Raw genomic sequence first — 22,306 nt, forward strand, 5'->3', positions numbered from 1 at the left:
TCCTTTATTCATTCATTTCAGTGAATATTTATTGAGTGGCGCTTTTTTTAATGAGTTATATAGTGCTTTAAATCCTGGGGCTAAAGCTGTGAACAAATAAATTCCTGCCCACAGAGAGTTTCTGTTTTTAGGGGCTGGAGACACAATAAATATGTGACTTTTTAGATGGTGAAAAGTGCCTTGGAAAAAAATAAGGGTAAAGGGAGTAATAGGGTGGGTGGTGCAGGCGATTTACCATTTCATATAATGTGGTCGAAGAGGGCTTTGTTGATCACAATACATTTGAGCAGAAAATAAGTGAGCTATATGGTTATCTGAGGGAATATCAGTCTAGGCAGTGGGAACAGTAATTGCAAAGGCTCTGAGACAGAATTGTGTTTGCTGTTTATAAGGAGCAGCAATTAGGCCAAGGTGGCAAGAGTTTAGGGGAAGTGCAGGGTCTCCAGATCACATAGGCCCTTAGGAACCACGCTAAGAACATGGACTCGGCTGGGGCATGATGGGAAGCCTTAGCAGAGTTTTCAGCAGAGCAACACGATGATCTGAAGTTTCAGTTGGCTCAGCCTGGTTGCTAGGTAGAATAGGCTGTGGAGAGGCAAAGTTAGAGGCATAGAAGGGTATGGCCGGCATCTAGGAGAGATGAAGATGGATGTAGAAAGACATGGTTAGATTCTGGGTAAACTATTATTATTTTTTGGAGATAGGGTCTCGCTCTGTCACCCAGGCTGAAGTGCAGTGGCACAGTCATGACTCACTGCAGCTTCAAGCTCTCAGGCTCAAGTGACCCTTTTGCTTCAGCCTCCCAAGTAGCTGGAACTCCAGATGTATGCCACCACGCCTAACTAATTTTTTAATTTTTTTGTAGAGACAGGCTCTCACTTTGTTGCCCAGGTTGGCTGCGAACTCCTGGACTTAAGTGATCCTCCCGTCTCCCTAAGTGCTGGGATTACAGGCATGAACTGCCACGCCTGGCCCTGGGTAGATATTGAAGGATAGAGTCAAGAAGATTTCTGGCTGGTCCAATGGTAGTGGGTTATCAGAACTTATTAACATTAGTGTCACTAAAGTTGGTATACAACCCCCCACTCCTAAATTTGACTGGCTTTAAAAAAAAAAAAAAAGATTTCTGAGGAATCATTGGGGCATGGGGTGGGGGATGTGGGGTGGTGTGAGAGGAGAAGCGGGGTCAGGATTATTTTTTGCCAGTGCTAGTTGGTCTATATATCTAACAGGATGGAGGAGAGTGGGAGGTTTGGGAGAGGAGTTTTATACTTTGATTTTAGGCATTTTAAGGTTGTGATGGCAAGATATAGTTGCTCATGCCTGTAATCTCAGCACTTTGGGAGGCTGAGGCAGGAGGATCACTTGAATCCAGGAGTTTGAGACCAGCCTGGGCAACATAGGGAAATCCCATCTCTATAAAAAATAAAAAAGTAGCCAGGCGTGGTGGTTTGTACCTCTAGTCCCAGCTACATGGGAGGCTGAGGTGGGAGGATCGCTTGAGCCCCAGAGGCTGAGGCTGTAGTGAGCTGTGATTTTGTGTCACTGCATTCCAGCTGGGGTGACAGAGTGAGACCTCATCTCCACCCCTCCCCCCCAAAAAAAGGAAAAGGATTTAGGCTGGTTGCAGTAGCTCGTGCCTGTAACCCAGTGCTTTTGGAAGCCAGCATGGGAAGATGGCTTGAGGCCAGGAGTTCAAGACCAGCCTCAGTAACATACCAAGATCCCATTTCTTAAAAAAAAAAAAAGATAAGTGTGGTGGCATGTACCTATAGCTCTGGGTACTTGGAGGCTGAAGTGGGAGGATCATTTGAGCCCAGGAGTTTGAGATCACTATGAGGTGCGATTGTGCCACTACTTTCTAGCCTGGGCAACAGAGTGAGATCCTGTCTCTAAAAAATAACAAAAAGGAACCAATATTTGCAGAGCCATACAGGGATAAAGTCTGGTTGATGAGGGATGATCTTAAAGGCTTTTTGTGAGTGACACAATCAGGGATGACATCATGGTGTTTTTCCTTATGATTTTTAAGTCATATTATGGGGAAGTTGGGGAGGGCAGTTGATTGTTGCCATTGGTATATGGAGGGAAGGGAGCCTTTGGCAGTAGCGCAAACAAGAAGGGATTCACTGAATCAAAGCAAGAGTAGTGGGCATGGAGAAAGGAACTGTTAGAAGCTAGCGGGGCACCGCTAGGACCTGACTGTCAGCTGGAAGTAGGGCAGAATGGCAAGGAAGAAAGAGGAATCGGAGATGCCTCTTTGGTTTCCTCCTTATTTGTCCTAGTAAATGAAAAGGAAAACAAGGTAAGGAAAGCAGGTTTTAGAAAAGCTTGACCTTTAGGATGCTGAGTTCATCTGTGGAACAACCAAGTGGCTGTTGTCAGTGTGTGCTTGAAGAGATGTCTGTACTGGAGATAATGAGTTTAGGAGTGATCAGTGCATGGACCACGATGAAGGCCTCAGGTGTCTCTCCAAGGGTACCAGAGAGTGAGAATAGGACCCAGAACAGAACTCTGAAGAAAATTATGTTTAAATGAACCAGTGCCTAGAACTTACCTTTAGCTATTGGCTCCATTATCTATTTGTGTGACATTAAGCAGGTTTTCAACTCCCCGATCCTTTGTTCTCTCTTCCATAAATGGGATAGTTTACTCTGTGGCAGTTATTAATAAATATGTTGCCTGAGGTACAAAGAGACAAAACTACCCAACATAAAACTGACTACTTGGTACACATTTTAACTTTATAAAAGTTAATATATTCAGATGGTATGAGGAAATTCACAAGGTGTAAATGGGTATACAGTCATCTCTATCTGTGGGGTCTTGGCTCCAGGAACCCCTGCAGATGCTGAAATCCAAGGATGCTCAAGTTCCTTCATATAAAGTAGCATAGTATTTGCATATAACCTACGCACCTCCTCCCATGTACTCTATTAATCTCTGGCTTACTTACATTGCCTATTACGATGCCTACACATCACTTCATTCATGTGGATTCAGTGTAGTACTTGGTGCTCAGCTAATTCACGTTTTGATTTTTGGAATTGGGGGGAATTGTTTTCTCCCTTGAATATTTTCAATCCACATTTCATTGAATCCACAGATGTGGCGTCTATGGATACTGAGGGACAACTGTATGATGAAAACTAGGGGTAGGCTTTTTATTTTTAATCATATTGTCAAATATCTTTTCCATTGTGTTGAATGTTTTAATAAAAAACTGGATGTTGAATTTTGTTGAAAGCATTTTTAGCATTTCACTCATACAACACTAGCAATATACTACAAGTAGTGAATTAAACAGACGAAAACCCTAATCAGATGATTTTTCTCTTTATATCTAAATTATATAATAAATTCCTAATGCCTAACTTTTTTGAATTCTGCAGATAGAAGTTTTCAGCAGACCAATTTCCATAGAAGAAATAGAAAAAATTTTAAGCACTATCTCTCATGAAAGCACCAGGTCCAGCTGGTTTCGTAGAATTCTTTTTTGAGATAAGGCTGGAGTGCAGTGGCTCGATCATGGCTGCAGCCTCGATCTTCCAGGCCCAAGTGATCCTCCTACCTCAACCTCCCAAAGCTGTGGGACTACAGGCACTTGCCGCCATGCCTGGCTAATGTTAAAATGTTTTGTAGAGACAGTGCCTCCCTCTGTTGCCCAGGCTGTTGGCAAACTCCTGGGCTCAAGCAATCCACCTGCCTCGGCCTCCCAAAGTGCTGGGATTATAGGTGTGAGCCACCGTACCCAGCCTTGTTTTCATAGAATTCTACCAAACTCTCAAAGGGGCCAGATAAACCAGAGATAATGAAATTGGTTCAAGGTATAGAAAAAAAAGTAAAATTCCAGAAAAATCTAAGTAATTTCTGCTATAAATACATTCAGTCTGTCAGTTCTTTGACCCTTGTCTTTTCAGTCATTACTTGGTTAAATGAAGTTTATTTTCTGTTACTTTCTTCAAAAAAGGCGTATCTTAAAGCACGAACATTTTGAAAATTTACTGCTGAGAATCATTTCCCATTTAAGGTTAGGCAATAGTTTGGCCAATTGAATGTTTTTGTTGTTTCCATATTCTTTCCATAATTACTTGATGGGTAGTTTTTCCCTGTCTTCTAGATCTGGATGTTACTGCACAGAGCCTGTTTTTGTTTTTGTTTTTGTTTTTGTTTTTGTTTTTGTTTTTTTTAACCCCTTAACCCCTTGCGAAGGCCTGGGTCTTTTTGTCTCATTGCCTGATTATTTTTCATTGAATTTCAGCAAATTTAATAGCATGCATTTTGTAATGATCATTATTTTTGGTTTTGTTCTAAACATGGTGTGCTTTTTCAATCTGGAGCATAAAACTGTATTTATCGGCCAGGCACAGTGGCTCATGCATATAATCCCAGCACTCTGGGAGGCTGAGGCAGGTGGATCACTTGAGGTCAGGAGTTTGAGACCAGCCTGGCCAACATGTTGAAACCCCATCTGTCAGCCGGGAGTGGGGCCGGATACCTGTAATCCCAGCTATTCGGGAGGCTGAGATGGGAGAATCACTTGAACCCAGGAGGTGGAGGTTGCAGTGAGCTGAGATCGCACCACTGCACTCCAGCTTGGGTGACAGAGTGAGGCTCCATCTCTAAACAAAAACAAAAACACTATATTTATGAACATATTTATGAACAGTTTTTGTTACATTTTTTTTTTTTTTTGAGACCGAGTCTTACTCTGTCGCCCAGGCTGGAGTGTAGTGGTGCAATCTCCACTCACTGCAACATCTGCCGCCTGCCACCTCCTTGCCCCATCCTGCCATTTTTCCCCCACACCATTCAAGCAATCAAGCGATTCTCCCACTGCAGCCTTCCGAGTAGCTGGGATTACAGGCACGCACTACCACCCTCAGCTAATTTTTGTACTTTTAGTAGAGATAGGGTTTTGCCATGTTAGCCAGGTTGGTCTTGAACTCCTGACCTCAAGGTGATCTGCCTGTCTCAGCCACCCAAAGTGTTGGGATTACAGGCATGAGCCTCCACGCCTGGCCAGTTACATGTTTATGTATTCATTCTATTCCATTTTATGAGAGGAGCACCTAATTATGTGTTGAATCTTTTTGCACTATTGTGTAATTTTTTTAACTGTTCCCTTTAATGTTGTTTTCATAGTCTTCTCCCTCCTTGACTGATTTTCAGCATTCTCTCTCATGTTCCACTTCTAATTTTGCCTTCATTCCTGAAACTGCTGAGCAATTGTCTTCTGTTTCTCTCTTGAGCCCTGCCCATATATTTTGTCTTCTGTTCTTCTCCCATCATTTCCAGTGAGCTCTTACGTGTTCGCTTTGTGTTTTCATTTCATAGAAGCAGTTACTTCATTAAGTTTTTTAATTCATGGTACAGTGTTCATCTGTCTAGTGAAAGCACTTCTAGTGTGTTTCATTCCACCTTTTGTGTTTTAGCATCTTTCAATAGATCCTGTGTTGATTCCTTTCTGAGTATTCATCCTTGATTGGATTGACTTTATTCTGGATCCCCTGTTTGTAATTGGTTCTTGTTGTAGCCTGGACTATATACCGAGTTTGGAGAAATTTTCTAAATGACCCAGTGTCCTGTGTTTGAATTTTGTTGGCCATTACTTTATTCCTGTCGGTGAAAATAGACCACTTAAAATGGCAAAGCCTCTCTTCCTTGGGTCCCCCTCACACTGTTCCCCACAGATGGGGCTTATCTGTATTTGTGTGACTCGTAGTTTAATCCTAGATCTTTTGCTTTTTAACTCTTGAAACTGGTCCGATACTGCTTCACTGCCAGCTCCACTCCCACTGTTACACAAACGATTTTGGTTTTCTCTGTCAGTGTGTGCTCCTCATTTTGGAGCTTTATATTTAATTGCTGGATTTTATCCCTAAAATTGTAGCCCCAGAAATTCTCTGTTCAGGCTGGGCATGGTAGCTCATGTCTGTAATCCTAGCACTTTGGGAGGCTGGGGCAGGAGGATTGTCTGAGCCCAGGAGTTCAAGACCAGCCTGAGCAACATAGTGAGAATTTAGTGATACTCTTATCTCTCTCTCTCTCTTTTTTTTTTTTTTTAAAGTGGGGGGAAAGAAAGAAATCCTCCCTTCATTGGCACCTGAGTTCCTGTTTGTTTATCCCTACCTTTGGCAGTTCTGCTGTCCTGTGTTTTCAGGTTTCAGATGTCTCCTAATTTTGCAAAAGGAGGGCACTGTATTTCTCTTTTTTGTTTTCCTTGCTATTTCCTTACTATTCTCTGAGAGGAGAAGGAAAAAATGCTTCACTGGTAGTCTCTGCCTACAATACTATTGTCCGCCAAATAAGTCAGTCATGCAAGGACCCATCTGAACACTGGAAGATAATCACAAGTCTGTTTATAATTTAACCCCCGTATTTTCTGTAAATGTCAGATCACTGAATTGGTGCTCTATCCGTGGAGTTACCTTTCAGGTTATTAACAAGAAAAAAAACTGATCTGTGGGAGAAGTACACAGTTGGGTATCCCTAAACCAAAATCCATAATACGCCAAAATCGGAAACTTTTTGAGGACTGACTTGGCACTCAAATAAAATGTTCGTTGAAGCATTTCTGATTTTTGGATTAGGGTTGCTGAGCCAGTAAGTATATAATTCTGAAATCTGAAACACTTCTCATCCCAAACATTTTAGATAAGGCATACTCAACCTGTAATATGGTGATTAAGACAACAGAATAGGGAGCACATTACTTAATCCCTCTGTTTTTGGTGTGTGGGGGTGGGTTCCTATGGAACTACAGACATTAAATATTCAGAGTGGGTTTTTTTTGTTGTTGTCTTTTGTTTTTGACACAAGGTCTCCCTCTGTCACGTAGGCTGAATCACATCTTGATGCACACCTATAGTCCCAGATACTCAGGAGGCAGAGGTGGGAGGACAGCTTGAACCCCAGAGATCAAGGTTGCAGTGGCGCAGTCACAGCTCCTCCTTGACTTCTGGGGTTCAAGCTGTCATCCCGCCTCAGCCTCCTGAGTACCTGGGACTATAGGTGTGCACCAAGATAGTTTTACTTTTTGCTTAATTTCTAATTTTTACAATTGCTTAATTGTTTTACTTTTCATAGAGACTGGGTCTTGCCATGTTTCTCAAGCTGGTCTCAAATTCCTGGGCTCAAGCAGTTCTCCTGCCTCAGCTCCCAAAGTGCTAGGGTTTATGGGCATGACCCACTGTACCCAGCCTCAGAATGTTGTTTCTTTTTTTTTTTCTTTGAGATACAGTCTTGCTCCGTCACCCAAGCTGGAGTGCAGTGGCGTGATCTCAGCTCACTGCAATTTCCGCCTCCTGGATTCAAGGAATTCTCCTGCCTTAGCCTCCCAAGTAGCTGGGATTACAGGTGTGTACCACCATGCCTGGCTTATTTTTTTTATTTTTGGTAGAGATGGGGTTTCACCATGTTGGCCAGGCTGGTCTTGAACTCCTGACCTCAGGTGATCCGCCCGCCTCAGCTTCCCAAAATGCTGGGATTACAGACATGAGCCACCACCTGTTTTAAAATCTTATATTAATTTAAAATTTTTGGCCAGGCACAGTGGCTCACACCTGTAATCCCAACACCTTGGGAAGCCAAGGCAGTTGGATCACAAGATCAAGAGATCGAGACCATCCTGGCCAACATGGTGAAACCCCATCTCTACTAAAAATACAAAAGTTAGCTGGGTGTGGTGGTGCATGCCTGTAGTCCCAGCTACTTGGGAGGCCGAGACAGGAGAATCCTGGAGAATCGCTTGAACCTGGGAGGTGGAGGTTGCAGTGAGCCGAGATTATACCACTGCACTCCAGCCTGGCAACAGAGTGAGACTCTGTCTCAGAAAAAAAAAAAATTTTTTTTCACTCCTCCACTGGTAATGGATACATATTGGTATTACAAATGAAATGTAACATTACCCTTTTTTTTTTTTTTTGCTTTCTAAGATTTGATTTTACACTCATTCATTACTTAATGAAGGGGATGCAGTCTGAAAAATGAATAGGTAGCAGTTTTGACATGCAAACATCATAGAGTATACTTAACACAAACCTAGATGGTGTCACCTGCTACACACCGAGGCTATGGTGCTAAAACTATTGCTCCTAGTATGTAAACCTATACAGCGCGTTACTGTACGGAGTACTGTTCACGGTTGTAACACTGTGGTATTTGTATATCTACAGAAAAGGTGTAGTAAAAATACAGTATACCCTTCCTTTCGCTGCCTGACCGCTGCCATCATGGGTTGTATGCATGCTCCCAGGAAGGGCCTGTCCCAGTCGGCTTTGCCCTATCGCCGTAGCGTCCCCACGTGGCTGAAGGAGCAGATTTACAAACTGGCCAAGAAGGGCCCGACTCCTTCACAAATCAGTGTGATCCTGAGAGATTCACATGGTGTCGCACAAGTACATTTTGTGACAGGCAATAAAATCTTAAGAATCCTTAAGTCTAAGGGACTTGCTCCTGATCTCCCTGAAGATCTTTACCATTTAATTAAGAAAGCAGTCGCTGTTCGAAAGCATCTTGAGAGGAACAGAAAGGATAAGGATGCTAAATTCCGTCTGATTCTGATAGAGAGCCGGATTCATCGTTTGGCTCGGTATTATAAGACTAAGCGAGTCCTCCCTCCCAATTGGAAATATGAATCATCTACAGCCTCTGCCCTGGTCGCATAAATTTGTCTGTGTGCTAAAGCAATAAACGTGATTTTTTAACAAAAAAAAAAAAAAAAAAAAAAAAAAATACAGTATAAAGTATTTTTTTTTAAAAGAAGCACCTGTATCATTTGTCCATTTGTCATAAATTAACCTCTTGCTTTTTGTAGGTTACTACTAACAATAAGAATACTAAGTAACTATCTTCACAGCTCTTTTTGTCCTTGGGCTAGATCCCACTAATCAGAGTGGCAATGTGTTTGACTGTCACTTGAAGTGATTTTTTTGCATTTTATTTTATTGGAGGCAGGGTCTCACCCTGTGGCCCAGGCTGGACTGCAGTGATGCAATCACAGCTCACTTTAGACTTGGCCTCCCGGGCTCAAGCAGTCCTCCTGCTGGGATTACCAGTGTGAGCTGCTGCATGTGGCCTTCCCTCTGATTTGAATAGCCAACTTTATTATATTTTCAAATTCTCTTGCCAGTGTTGCTGTTTCAGTAGCTTGCTACCAATTAATTTGGCATCTTCTGTTGATTTCCCTTCCAATCCTGAGTCAGTCATAACTGTAACTTTTTATCATTTCAAGAATGTTCTTACATTTGGTAAGGAATGATATAAAATTGGGAGGAAGGTCTTTGCTTCAAGGGTTATAGTTTAAGCTGCTAATCAAAATTGTGATCTTTCTTAAGGAAATTTGTCAAAAACTTACAGTATAAAAATTTATAGTATATTTTCAGATTTATCCTCAGAGTTAAGTGCAATTATTTTATTTTTTTATGTAGACAGGGTCTTACTCTCTCCCCCAGGCTGGAGTGCAGTGGCACAGTCATAGCTCACTGTAACCTTGACTTTCTGGGCATAAGCCCTTGATGCCCCCAAAAGCACTGTGACTATAGGTGTGAGCCAACACACTTGACCTGAGGTGCAGTTATTGTAATGATATTAATTTAAGTTTGTTATGGAGTATTGATTAACTACATCATGGATACTGAGAACAACTTGTGGGTTAATTTATTCCGTTTGTGATACAAATCAATGCCTTTTAAAACGAGACAAATTCAGTGAGCCTTTTGCATCATTGGTGTGATTAAAGACCAAGTCTTGGTTTAACTCTGAACTTCATAGACCTATGAAAAAGTATAACTTGCATGACTGTAACCGAGCAAAAAATCGTAAATGACCTTGTCTGTCTGCATTGTGTCTTTATTATCTTTTCAGTAGGCCAACTTTGTCTATCCAGCATCCACCATCTGCAGCAATTAGTATTCAGCGTCCCGCCCAGTCACGAGATGTCACAACAAGAATCACACTACCATCTCACCCTGCATTAGGGACGCCAAAACAGCAGCTTCATACCATGGCTCAGGTAAAATCAAAGGTGGAGAACCACCTGTGTACCTCTTTGTTCGATAAAACCAAAAATGTGCAAAATGTGCAGAGGGCCTGGCAATACTGAAGGCATTGATTGTGTTTAGCCTGGATGGAGTGGATAACGTTCTTATAACTGTGTTGTGGGGTTTCCCTCACAGAAAACGATCTTCAGTACTGGTACACCAGTGGCTGCAGCCACAGTAGCACCTATTTTGGCAACCAACACCATTCCTTCAGCAACTACAGCTGGTAAGTCCATAACCCTGCTCTTCCTTCTACCGAGGATAAAGGAGGCAAGAGTGGTGAGTTAATTTTTTATTTCTCACCTTCACTCAGAGAAAAACAGTGGGCTAGAAAAATTCTCTTAACTTTTTCTAAGAGTTTTCCCAGGTTTTTGAGAATCTGTAACGTGAGCAGAGAAGTTATTGTGAAAGAATTTCCTTTATTTCAGGATCTGTGTCACACACGCAAGCTCCCACAAGTACCATTGTTACCATGACAGTGCCCTCCCATTCCTCCCATGCGACTGCTGTGACCACCTCAAACATCCCAGTCGGTAAGTGACATGCTGCCTTCAGACAGAAACTTACAGGGAGTGGTGTAGCTCCTCTGACTCGGCCTTCATGTTGATGGCTAGTATTGATTTTTACAATTGTTGATTTTCAAAGCAACATTGAATATGACTTTTAATATTATGTATCATACAGACTTGGCATTGATGGTAGGGGAAAAAGAGGGTAACAATTCTTGAGTACTCAAACTTTAACTGTAGTTTTGACTTCCTTTCTTATCTAACCGTACCTTTTATAAAAAATAAGCAGTACTGACGTAGTTGGACAAGAACAACAAGAAAAGCAAAGATCTGGAATGAGGAAAACTTGTATATGTTGACAGATTGTTCAGGGAAGGTTTTTGAGTGACACAACAGTGGGAAGAACACTAAGGCTCAAGTGTGTTCCCCAGGTTTTCATCTGAGTGCTGCCCCCCAGTACTTCACGACCATCCTAGAACTTCTTCTAGGCTTTCTTTATTCTAAGTATATGTATACTTTGAATTTTAAAATAATTCCTGGAAAGTTTCTGGCAGTCCAACTTCAGTCATCAAGCTCAGGGATTTGCACACTTTCTAGAAACATCTTAGACTTTGCAGACCACATAGGTGTGCGTCATCACCACTGTTCAACTCTGTGTCATGCAAGTAACTGTGGACAGTATGTAACCGGATGGATGTGACTGCGTACCAATGAGACTCTGCTTATGGATGGAGAAATTTGATTTCTTCTTTTTTTAAGAGACGGGGTCTTGCTCTGTCATCCAGACTTGAGTATAGTGGTGTAGTCATAGCTTACTGTAACTGAGACTCAAGCTATCCTCCTGCCTCAGCTTCCCCATTAGCTGGGGCTGTAGGTACATACCACCACACCTGGCTAATTTTTAAAAATTTTTTGTAGGCCAGCCATGATGGCTCACACCTGTAATCCCAGCATTTTGGGAGGCCAAGACAGGGATCACTTGAGCCAGGAGTTCGAGACCAGTCTGACCAACATGGTGAAACCCCATCTCTACTAAAAAAAAAAAAAAAAAAAAAAAAAAAAAAAAAATGGCCAGGCATGGTTGCACATACCTTTGTATTGCCAGCTACTTGGGAGGCTGAGGCAGGAGAATCACTTGAATCTGAGAGGTGGAGGTCACAGTGAGCGAGATTGTGCCACTGCACTCCAGCCTGGATAACAGTGAGACTTGGTCTCAAAAAAAAAAAAAAAATGTGTGTGTGTGTGTGTGTAGACAAGGTCTTGCTGTGTTGCCCAAGCTACTCTCAAACTGCTGGTTTCAAGGAGTCCTTCCACCCTTAGCCTCTCAGAGTGCTGGGATTATAGGCATTGAGCCACCGATTCTGGCCTGAATTTCATATTGTTTTTGTGAGTCACAGTATATTCTTTTGATCTTTTTGCCCTCAACCATTTAAAAGTGTTAACTCATTCTTTGCTCATGAGACAGCAGGCTGGATTGACCTATAGACCATAGGTTGCTGACACCTATGCATGGGGCTGTTATCTCACTGCCATACCATCTAAAGCAGGGAATATGGCCTCCTAGGAAGAACACAGCTTTGATTAGCCCACCAGCTATAGGCTTCATTAATCATTTCTAGTATTGCCTCTGCCTTGGTTTTATATTGAAGAGCATGTCATCTTATTGTTCTCTACTCTCAAAAGATACAGGACAGCTGCCATATTTTTGACATAGTGTCCACTTGGAGATAAGACTGCTTTTTTGTGAAGAGGACACCCTGACATACTCGTGACTGGGCATAAAATGTGGGTTCCTGCCCCCTGAGCAAACTTTGAAGCCTCATTTCTGGAATAATTATAGTACCCAGGAAGTCCCTACTCCTGTTCTAGGTGACCAGCCTACACCAGCCTTAAATAGGTGCTCAGCTTCACTGAAGTCTTTTAGCACAGAGGGTGCTGCTACTGGGTCTTTCCTGCATTGCTGCTCACTGTGACTTGCCATGAGAGAGACCAAATTTTCCCCATAACCTTCTGAATTTAATTTATATTTGTGAAAAGAAGTTTGTTTTGTATGTGTTTAGCATTAACACACTTTTGTTGAAAAAGGTAGCGAATTGTCCATATTGCCATTTCAGCCCATTTCCTTACTCTGCCTGTGTCATCAGCTCTCCTGAGTGCTATCACAGCAGAGCCACACCCAGACACTTAAAGTTTGTCAAGTCAGGAGCCTCATTTGGGTATTTGTATCTATGATAGAAAGTCAGACCAATAAAGAGGGGCCATTGTGGCCCAGAGGGACTGTGTAGTTTCCTCTTGACCCTCCACCATGAAGAAGTTTTTAGAGATTGGTTCTTGTGAATGTCCCTCTGTCTTCCTAAGATATCCCACCTTGGAAGTAGACTCACTATAAAGTACTAGGAGACATACTTACATGTATTCCTGCATTCCATGGGGTTTGTGCTGTCATTTTGTTTTTTTCTTTTATGCTAACCCCAATATTTCTGTATTATAATAGGATCTCTCTTAAGAAAGGTAGCTCAGATGAGAAGGGAAACCTGATACAACCCTAGATCCCTGATTTTCAAGTTGGGAAGTAGAACATATATATTAAAATCACCTAAGTGGCTTTTTCCAAGTGAGCTTTCCCTCTCCAGGTGATATTAAATCTGAATTCGGCTATTCTTATTAGGAATGTGTTGGCTCAGAGAAAAAGAGCCTGATAAATCACAAGTATAAGATTTTTGTCTCTATTCCAGTAGAATACCAGTCTTATTTTCTCCATGTTCTGGTCAACATGTGACCATGTTCTCAATTATAGAAAGCAAAATCTGATGATCACATTATTCAGAAAATAGGGATAAGTTTTGGAGATAGCTTTATGACAGACTTAATGTTTTCTGCACTGTATAGTCCCTTGGTTTTTATTTGATTATTGAGAATGGGGTGTTTTGTTTTGTTTTGTTTTGTTTTGAAATGAAGTCTTGCTCTGTGTCTCAGGCTGGAGTACAGTGGTATGATCTCAGCTCACTGCAACCTCCGCCTCCCAGGTTCAAGCGATTCTCCTGCCTCACCCTCCTGAATAGCTGAGATCACAGGTGTGCACCACCATGCCCAGCTGATTTTTGTCTTTTTAGTAGAGACAGGGTTTCACCATGTTGGCCAGGCTGGTCTTGAACTCCTGACCTCCGGTGATCCGCCAGCCTCAGCCTCCCAAAGTGTTGGGATTACAGGTATGAGCCACTGCACCTGGCCTATATGGCTTTTTAAATTAGAAAACAAGGAGACTTAAACTAATTTCCAAGAGGGTGGGGTGTGTCTGACCACCAACAATTGGTTAGCTACCCCATCATATGGCAGCTTTATTCCTACTGGAAGCATCATTTTCTCCTGCCTTTTATGGGCCTCAGTGAAAAAGCAAGACTTAGTTGCTCCCTACTCAACACCCTCATTGCTTACCTTGCTGATGGAAAACCTATCATGCCAGCTTCTCTCTGAGTTGGCCAATAGATGCAATCTTCAGTGGTCAGATGGGCATCTCTGCTATCACCCTGCAAAAACTTCTCCAGCTGCTTCCCATAGGAGCTGGCTGGGCATCACAGTGGGTCTGTGCAGCTTACCTTTGATGTTAAATGCTCTGAATTTAGGGTAATATGTTGGTATCCTCCTAGTCTAGTCTCTGTTGTTATTGTGCCTCTCACTGGTGTAAATGGCGTTTTTACACAGATGGAAGCTGTCCCTCTGTATTTCTGTTAAGATAGAAAAAAGTAAGAAAGAAAAGATCACAGCTTTTCTTTCTGAATTCCCAGGCAGTAATACTGTTAATAAATAGGTCTATAAAGAATAGTGTTAAGTGTATTCTAGTTCAGCTATATCTTCCAAACAAAATTGGATTGCAGGTTTTAAAGGAGTACACGTTTGGAGCCTCAGATTGAATTTGAAAACTCTGTAATCATTGATTTTGATTTTGCTCTAAAGTATTACATAAAATTGCAGGACATTCAAAGGACCTTAGAAATTATTAAGTGATCTAAAGAAGGCTTCTTTATAGGTAAAGAAACAGACTTGGGAATTAAATTGGTCTTCTAATTGCTAATTAGCTATGTTTTATAATTATCTGTGGACCTAGAGTAGAATATAAGTTTTTTTTCCATTTTTTAACCCAAAATTTTGTTTGTTTATTTATTGTGAGACGGGGTCTCAGTCTGTGACTGAGGCTGGAGTATAGTGGTGCAGTCATGGCTCACTATAACCTTGAACTCTTGAACTCAAGTGATCTTCCCACCTCAGCCTCCCACAGTGCTGAGTTTATGGGTGTGAGCCACCATGCTTGGCCTGTTTGCTTTTTAAACAATTTACTCCTTTTAAAAACAGGTCATTAAAAAGCCAGATGAGGAGAAAAGAGCCTGGTCACTGCTATCTTTGTATAAGTATTAATGTTGAACCCTGCTTTAATAACTATAGGAATATATCAGTGAATGATAGGGTTGAAATAATTTTGTTGAACTTTATGTGCTTATTTTTCATTTTTTGTTTTGATTAAAAATCAGGCTTATTTTGTTTGCTTTCATAAGATTGCTGCTAGCCAAGAATGTTTTGGTATGCCAAAAAACAAGTGTAGAGTGGTCATGGAATTGGCGTTTACTGTTTGCAGCCAAGGTGGTGCCCCAGCAGATCACACACACTTCTCCTCGGATCCAGCCTGACTACCCTGCCGAAAGGAGCAGCCTGATTCCCATCTCCGGACATCGGGCCTCTCCCAATCCTGTGGCCATGGAAACACGAAGTGACAACAGGTAGGAGTCTGTGTTTCGGCTATTCTGCCTGACTGTATCATTAATCATCCTCCTTTATCAGCATAAAACAAAATAACCCACAAATATGGCCTGTATTTATTACTCATGTTTTCAGATTTTCCCCCGAAAATTACACTTTGTATAATTCCTTTTTTATGTGTGATTTTTTCAAACCAGTCTCCCTTTGGTGGATGGTCTAGTATTCATATTTTTGGTTTTGTGTGTTTAGTATTTTTTGGCCATTTGGAGAGCAAAGGTTGTAGCATTGTGACCATTTATTCATAAGTACCTCGATTTGTAGCACAGAAGAGTAAAAACATTCTCTGACGTCAGCTTGGTACAGCTATCTGAAAGGAGTCCGAGCTCTCCCTTCTCTTTTATTCATGGATATTTTTGAAGAGTGTGGAGAGGCCGGGTGTTTTGGGGAATTTGATACCGTCACATTGTTTCCTCATGGTTACATTCAGGTTATACCAGGTAAGCAGTGTGTTCTTCCCATTCCATCAGAGAGCTCATGCTGTCTGTTTTTCCTGTATTGATTATGTTAACATTCATTACTTAGTGAAGGTGATGTTTGCTGGTTTTTTCTACTGGAAAAGCATGATTTTCTCCTTTGTAAACATACAATCTGTATGGAAATATCTGAGTATAAATATCCTGTTCTCCAGTAAATATTCATTAAATAATTGCAGACCTATTATTAATTCCTGGCTGAATCGAAAGTTACAAAATAGTGAGTTTTTCTGTCTAGTGCGTTGTCTACGTATATTAGCTGGCATTCTGATGTAAAGAAACTCTCTTATCCACCCCTATTTATTTATTATGTTTAGCATTTTATTGTTTTTTAATTGGCTCAGGCTTGTAGATTTGCTTTTATTCATTATTAGAACCCATTGCTGTCATCTATTTTGGTGCTCAAATGATCTCAGTTGGTACTTGGGGGCTCTTTCTGTCTACTTCTGTGGATTTTGCCACATCCCCTCCATTCTAGCCTTTCCTTATTTTCCATCATGAGATATTCCAGATTCCTATTGAACTATATCCGTCTGGGCCCTGAAATCTCCTGTTCCTCCAAGGAGCCCTTTTGTCATTTACAAACCAAGATCTGGGTATTAACCCACTTGTGGCCATGATTTGTCATTCTTCTAGGCCATTTGAGCAGGCAGAGGTAGGAAGTAAATAATATTTTAAGAACATTTGAGTTCATGCTGATACCTCTAATTCAACTCCATAGCTTCCCCCATTCTATGTTTGTATCTGCCTCTCCCATAAAACACCCTATACAGTGTATACAAAGTAATTTCAAAATCAGGTTATTGTTAAGTGTTCTAATTTGATCATTTGTGTCTAGGAATGCTTACAGATTTTAATACAGTGATATTATGTCCATCCACCTTGTTAAATACTTCTATTAGCTCTATAAATGTTTATAGATTCTCTGAATGTTTATAAATTGTCTATGTACGTGTTTATTTTGCCTACAAGTAAGGACAGTTTTGGGGGAAAGCAAAGGGGGTCTTACCATTTTCATTTGTTTCTTTGTTTTGATTTTGAGACAGGGTCTTGCTCTGTTGCCCAGGCTAGAGTGCAGTGGCACCATCATAACTCAGTGCAGGCTTGACTTCTGGGCTCAGATGATTCTCCCACCCCAGCCTCCCGAGTAGCTGGGACTACAGGCACATGCCATCATGCCTGGCTAAGTTTTTTAAATTTTTTTGTAGAGATGAGGTCTCACTCTATTACCCAGGCTATAGTGCAGTGGTGCAGTCTCAGCTCACTGCATTCCCTGCCTCCCAGGTTCAAGTGATTCTTGTGCCTCTGCCTCCTGAATAACAGGGATTACAGGTGTGTGCCACCATACCTGGCTAGTTTTTGTATTTGTCATAGAGACAGGGTTTCGCCATGTTGGCCAGACTGGTCTTGAACTTCTGACCTCAAGTGATCTACCTGCCTCAGCCTCCCAAAGTGCTCAGGCTGGTCTTAAACTCCTGGGCTCAAGTGATTTGCCCACCTCAGTCTCCCAAACTGCTGGGATTGCAGGCATGAGCCACTGTACCTGGCCTACGTCATATTTTCTTAGGTATCTATATCATGAATAGCTATTGAATGCTATCAAATATTTTTATCTTTTGTGTTTCAAATTATTTTTAAATGTATCAAAAACATGAATAGACATTCTCAATGTTGAAGCATTTCTCTTTGTGTCATAAACTTTATTCAATCATGATGTATTAAACTTTATATGGTTCTTAATTCAGTTTTATGTAGGATTTTTTTGTTGTCGTGAATTAGATTTGTTTATAATCTTTCTTTTATCATATTCTCCTGTTCCAGTATTAGTATCAAGGCTATATGAAGCTCAAAAAGTAAACTAGGAGCCAGGTACAGTGGCACATGCCTGTAGTCCCAGAATTTAGGCAGCTGAGGCAGGAGGCTTGATTGAGCCTAGGAGTTCAAGGCTATAGTGTGCCATGATTGTGCTGGTGAATAACCACTACACTCCAGCCTGGGCATATAGCAATATCCTGTCTCTAACATAATAAAAATAACTTGGATCTCATTTCTTCTTTTCATTGTTTCCAAAGCAGTTTGAATGAAATTGGGATTATTCGTTTTATGTATTTTTAATAAAATTGGCCAGTAAATCAATCTGAGTTTAGTGTAGTTTATGAGGAATTGAGCAGAGATTTGATTACTGAGTTTTTGTGAATTGTTTTTCAGACTTAATCTCAAAAATCACCCAGAGAATATTATCTATGTTTTTACATTTATTGATATAGGTATTTATAATATCCACTTTTTTTTTTTTTAATTTTGCATTCTTGGTGTGTGTACTATGATGTAAGAGTTTGTTTGGGACACAATTTGGGCGAAGCTCATTTGGCAGTTCTGAAAGATAGAAAGAGGATCTGGGGGATAGGATCATTTGAAGGTAAAGAAGAAAATGACCGTTTTGTTTGCTATCATCTGTTCTATCTCTAGACCGTCTGTTCCCGTTCAATTCCAATACTTTTTGCCAACTTATCCCCCTTCTGCATACCCACTGGCGGCACACACGTACACCCCAATCACCAGTTCTGTGTCCACTATCCGACAATATCCAGGTATGAGCCTTGCTTTTAAGATGCCTTTTCACATTTTAATTTTTGCCAACAATGACGTAGAAATTGATAATGGTTATTTCTATATGAGATTAATTATTTCAGCTTCTGCTTTCAGATTCAGTTAAAATGTGAAGCTTTAAGGTCTTAAATCATCATCTTTATGGTCTGTAAAACGTTGTTACTCATTAGCGATATTTGCATAGTACTATGCCACCCTGATGATAATCATGTTAACAATTTTTGTTACTCCTTAAAATGATAGTTACAATGAATAGAGTAGTACTTTAATAGGGTTTCCATTATTTTATGTAAATATTGGTTTGTTTTTTTTTTAATTTATAAAAGTTTATTTATAAAAACTTTCAGGTTCAATTGACACTTGTGCAGGTTTGTTATATAGATAAATTGCATGTCACAGAGTTTTGGTATACCGGCTATATATAGTTTTTTAATCTAGTTATGCTCTCTTCTCACCATCATGATGTGTAAACAGTGTTCTTTTTGCTAATCCAGGAAAAACAATCCTTAAATGTGAGTCTGTGTAATCTTTTCCTGTGAGATCCTCAAGTCACTCTGGGCATCAGAAAGCCTATTGCCAGCCAGGCGCAGTGACTCATGCCTATAATCCCAGCACTTTGGGAGGCTGAGGCAGGCGGATCACTTGAGGTCAGGAGTTCAAGACCAGCCTGGCCAACATGGTGAAACCCCAACTCTACTGGAAAAAAAAAAGAAAAAATTAGCTGGGTGTGGTGGTGGGCGCCTATAGTCCCCACTCCTCAGGAAGCTGAAACAGGAGAGTCGGTTGAACTTGGGAGGTAGAGGCTGCTTTAAGCTGCTGTTGTGACACTACACTGCAGTCTGGGTGACAGAGTAAGACTGTCTCAAAAAAAAAAGCCTTATTGACTAGAGCTGGGCACCATGGCTGATGCTCCCAGCCCTTTGGGAGGCCACGGTGGGCAGATCACTTGAGCCCAGAAGTTCGAGACTAGCCTGGGCAATATAGGGAGACCTTATCTCTAGAAAAAGTTAAAAAATTAGCTGGGCATGGTGGTGCATGCCTCTAAGTCCCAACTACTGGAAAGGCTGAGGTGGGAGGATTGAGCCGTGTCGGCACTACTGCACTGTAGCCTAGGTAACAAGGTGAGAGCCTATCTAAAAAAAAAAAGAAAGAAAAGAAAGAAAAAGCATTATTGTTGCCTGGATTCTGTACATTGCCCTCCTGCTACACAGTGCTGTATGGCAGCCACCAGCACGTGTGGCCACAGAGCACTTGAAGTAGGTTAAGTATATATGAAAAACTCAGTTGTTAATTTTATTTAATTTCAAGTATATTTGGACAACTTAGCAATGTAAAACTACTTTTTCAATTGTAGGCTTTATGAAATCAAAATACAGATTAAGCATTTCTGATAAAAATTCAGTATCTGAATTTAGATGTACTCGAAGAGTAAAATATACCCTAGATTTTGAAGACATAGTATGGAAAAGAGAATGTAAAATATCTTGTTAAGAATTTTTAGGCGAGGCACTGTGGCTCATGCCTGTAATCCCAACGGTTTGGGAGGCTGAGGAGGAAGGATCACTTGAGCCCAGGAGTTTGACATCAAGCTAGATGAGACCTAATCTCTACCAAAAATAAAAAATTGGCCAGGCATGGTGGTGCATGCCTATTGTCCCAGCTGCTTGGGAGGCTGAGACAGAAGGATTGCTTGACCCCACGAGGTTGAGGATGCAGTAAGCCATGTCGTTTATGCCACTGCACTCCAGTCTAGGCAAGAAAGTGAGACCCTTGTCTCAGAAAAAAAAAGTTTATTAATGACACATTGAAATGGTAATATTTTGAATATATTAAATAAAATATGTGCTTACAATTAATTTGACCCGTTTTTTTTTTCTTCCCTTTTTTTTTTTTTTTTTTTTTTTTTTTGAGTTGGAATTTCACTCTGTTGCCCAGGGTGGAGTACAGTTGTATGGCTTTGGCCCACTACAACCTCCATCTCCCAGCTTTAAGCAATTCTTTTGCTTCAGTGTCCCAAGTAACTGGGACTGCAGGCGTGTGCCACCACACCCAGCTAATTTTTGTATTTTTAGTAGAGACGGAGTTTCACCAGGCTGGTTTTGAACTCCTGTTCTCAAATGATTGCCTGCCTTGGACCCCCAAAGTGCTGGGATTACAGTCATGAGCCACTGCGCCTGACCTGTTTCTTTTTACTTTTTTTTTTTTTTTTTTGGAGACAGTCTTTTTCTGTTGCCCAGGCTGGGATGCAGTAGTTTGATCATAGCTCACTGCCTCCTAAGATTCCAGAGTTCAAGGGATCTTCACATCTCAACCTCCTGAGTAGCTGGAACCACAGTCACGTGCTATGATGCTAGGCTAATTCTTTAATTTTTTGTAGAGATGGGGTCTTGCCATGTTGCCCAGGCTGGTTTTGAACTCCCGGGTTCAAGCATTCCTCATACCTCAGTCTCCCAAAGTATTGGGATCACAGGCACGAATCACCACATCAGGCCCTTTTTACTTTTTTATTGTAGCCACTGGAAAATTTAAAGTTGTATGAGTGACCTAATATGCCATTGAACAGTCCTGGTCTAAAATTTCAAACATTGTAGGATATTTGACTATTTACGGAAAAGGTATCTTAGAAGTATAAGGTATTTAAATAGCTTTGAAAACAAGTTCCTACTTTTTTGGATTATTTTGATGACTAAGCAAAAAGTCCTCTTTATTTTCTTTCCACAGATAGTGAGAAATTCCTCCTTTTTTGTTGCTTTCTGTGAATGCTCTTGTTTTCACTCTTTGCTTGTTTGTTTGTTTGTTGATTTATATAGTAGATGGGGTATTTGCCTTGTAGAACAGAGGACACTTACTTGTTCTCTCTTTCTGGCAGATACATGCCATTTGAAATTCATACTACCGTATTTCAGAACTACCTGTGATAGTGGTGCTGTCAGTGAAAGCAGAGGTTCTTGACCTGGGACCTCAGGGTGTATTTCTGACATTTTATATTAATTATTTAGCATGGTTTCCTGGCTAATATTTGCAATTCAATAGCTGATTGCCTTTTTTCTTGTTTTAATCATATTTCTAATAATCTGTATAAAGACAACATCATATTGATAGGAAGTGAAAGGAAATAACAATCCCAAGTATATCAAGTTTCAAGTAACAGTGTTGTTTTTTCAAACCACGGATATAGGTATTATACAGTAGAATAAATCTGTTTTTATTTCGGTGTTCCTCACTTTATGCAGACTGTGTGGAATGAGGCTAACCTTCTTGTAGTCACCCTTTGCATCATTTTTAGTTTCAGCTCAGGCTCCAAACTCTGCCATCACAGCTCAGACTGGTGTGGGGGTAGCGTCTACAGTCCACCTAAACCCCATGCAGTTGATGACAGTAGATGCATCGCATGCTCGACATATTCAAGGGATCCAGCCAGCGCCCATCAGTACACAGGGCATCCAGCCGGCCCCCATCGGGACCCCAGGGATACAGCCCGCACCGCTTGGCACACAGGGAATTCACTCAGCAACCCCAATCAACACACAAGGGCTTCAGCCTGCACCAATGGGTACTCAGCAGCCTCAGCCTGAAGGAAAGACTTCAGGTAATTTTAAATTTTTGCATAGCAGGTGGTTTAGAAAAAAGAGAGACATTTCAATTTATATCCTTTTTCTGCCATTGGCTTTGTGGTCTTGTAATTTCTCTAGGCCTTTGTTTTTTCTGTGTATTAATAATATGAGTTGCTTAGAACTTACAGTTTCAGGGTCACTGTAAATGTTAGAAATAATATAGATGAATAGCCTAGTATTCATTTGCACATAGTGAGAAATGTTATCTTTATTAAAAGCTCCTAGGTGAGGGGAAAAATTCACCT

The 22,306-nt window shown here is 41.0% G+C and overlaps 1 protein-coding gene and 1 pseudogene across 13 annotated transcripts in view; both read left to right on the forward strand.

Annotated features, from left to right (window-relative positions):
* The window catches only part of SAP130 (Sin3A associated protein 130), an 87,588-nt gene that overhangs the window by 17,431 nt on the left and 47,851 nt on the right, over positions 1-22,306 (forward strand). For 8 of the 12 annotated variants that reach the window (XM_032263968.1, XM_032263975.1, XM_032263976.1 and 5 more), the window contains exons 8-13: positions 9,868-10,015; positions 10,179-10,269; positions 10,472-10,576; positions 15,183-15,324; positions 18,307-18,428; positions 21,734-22,036. In XM_032263968.1, coding sequence (XP_032119859.1) covers positions 9,868-10,015; positions 10,179-10,269; positions 10,472-10,576; positions 15,183-15,324; positions 18,307-18,428; positions 21,734-22,036 — 911 coding nt within the window. The remainder of the gene's footprint in view (positions 1-9,867; positions 10,016-10,178; positions 10,270-10,471; positions 10,577-15,182; positions 15,325-18,306; positions 18,429-21,733; positions 22,037-22,306) is intronic. The other 4 variants (XM_032263970.1, XM_032263977.1, XM_032263967.1 and 1 more) reach the window with 1 other exon arrangement.
* On the forward strand, positions 8,061-8,736 carry LOC116540464 (annotated as a pseudogene). The gene has a single exon (XR_004264453.1). The product of XR_004264453.1 is annotated as a 40S ribosomal protein S13 pseudogene (transcript).

This window comes from Sapajus apella, unplaced genomic scaffold (genome assembly GCF_009761245.1).
Source record: "Sapajus apella isolate SASKATOON/1434 unplaced genomic scaffold, GSC_monkey_1.0 scaffold140, whole genome shotgun sequence".
Taxonomy (NCBI): Eukaryota; Metazoa; Chordata; class Mammalia; order Primates; family Cebidae; genus Sapajus; species Sapajus apella.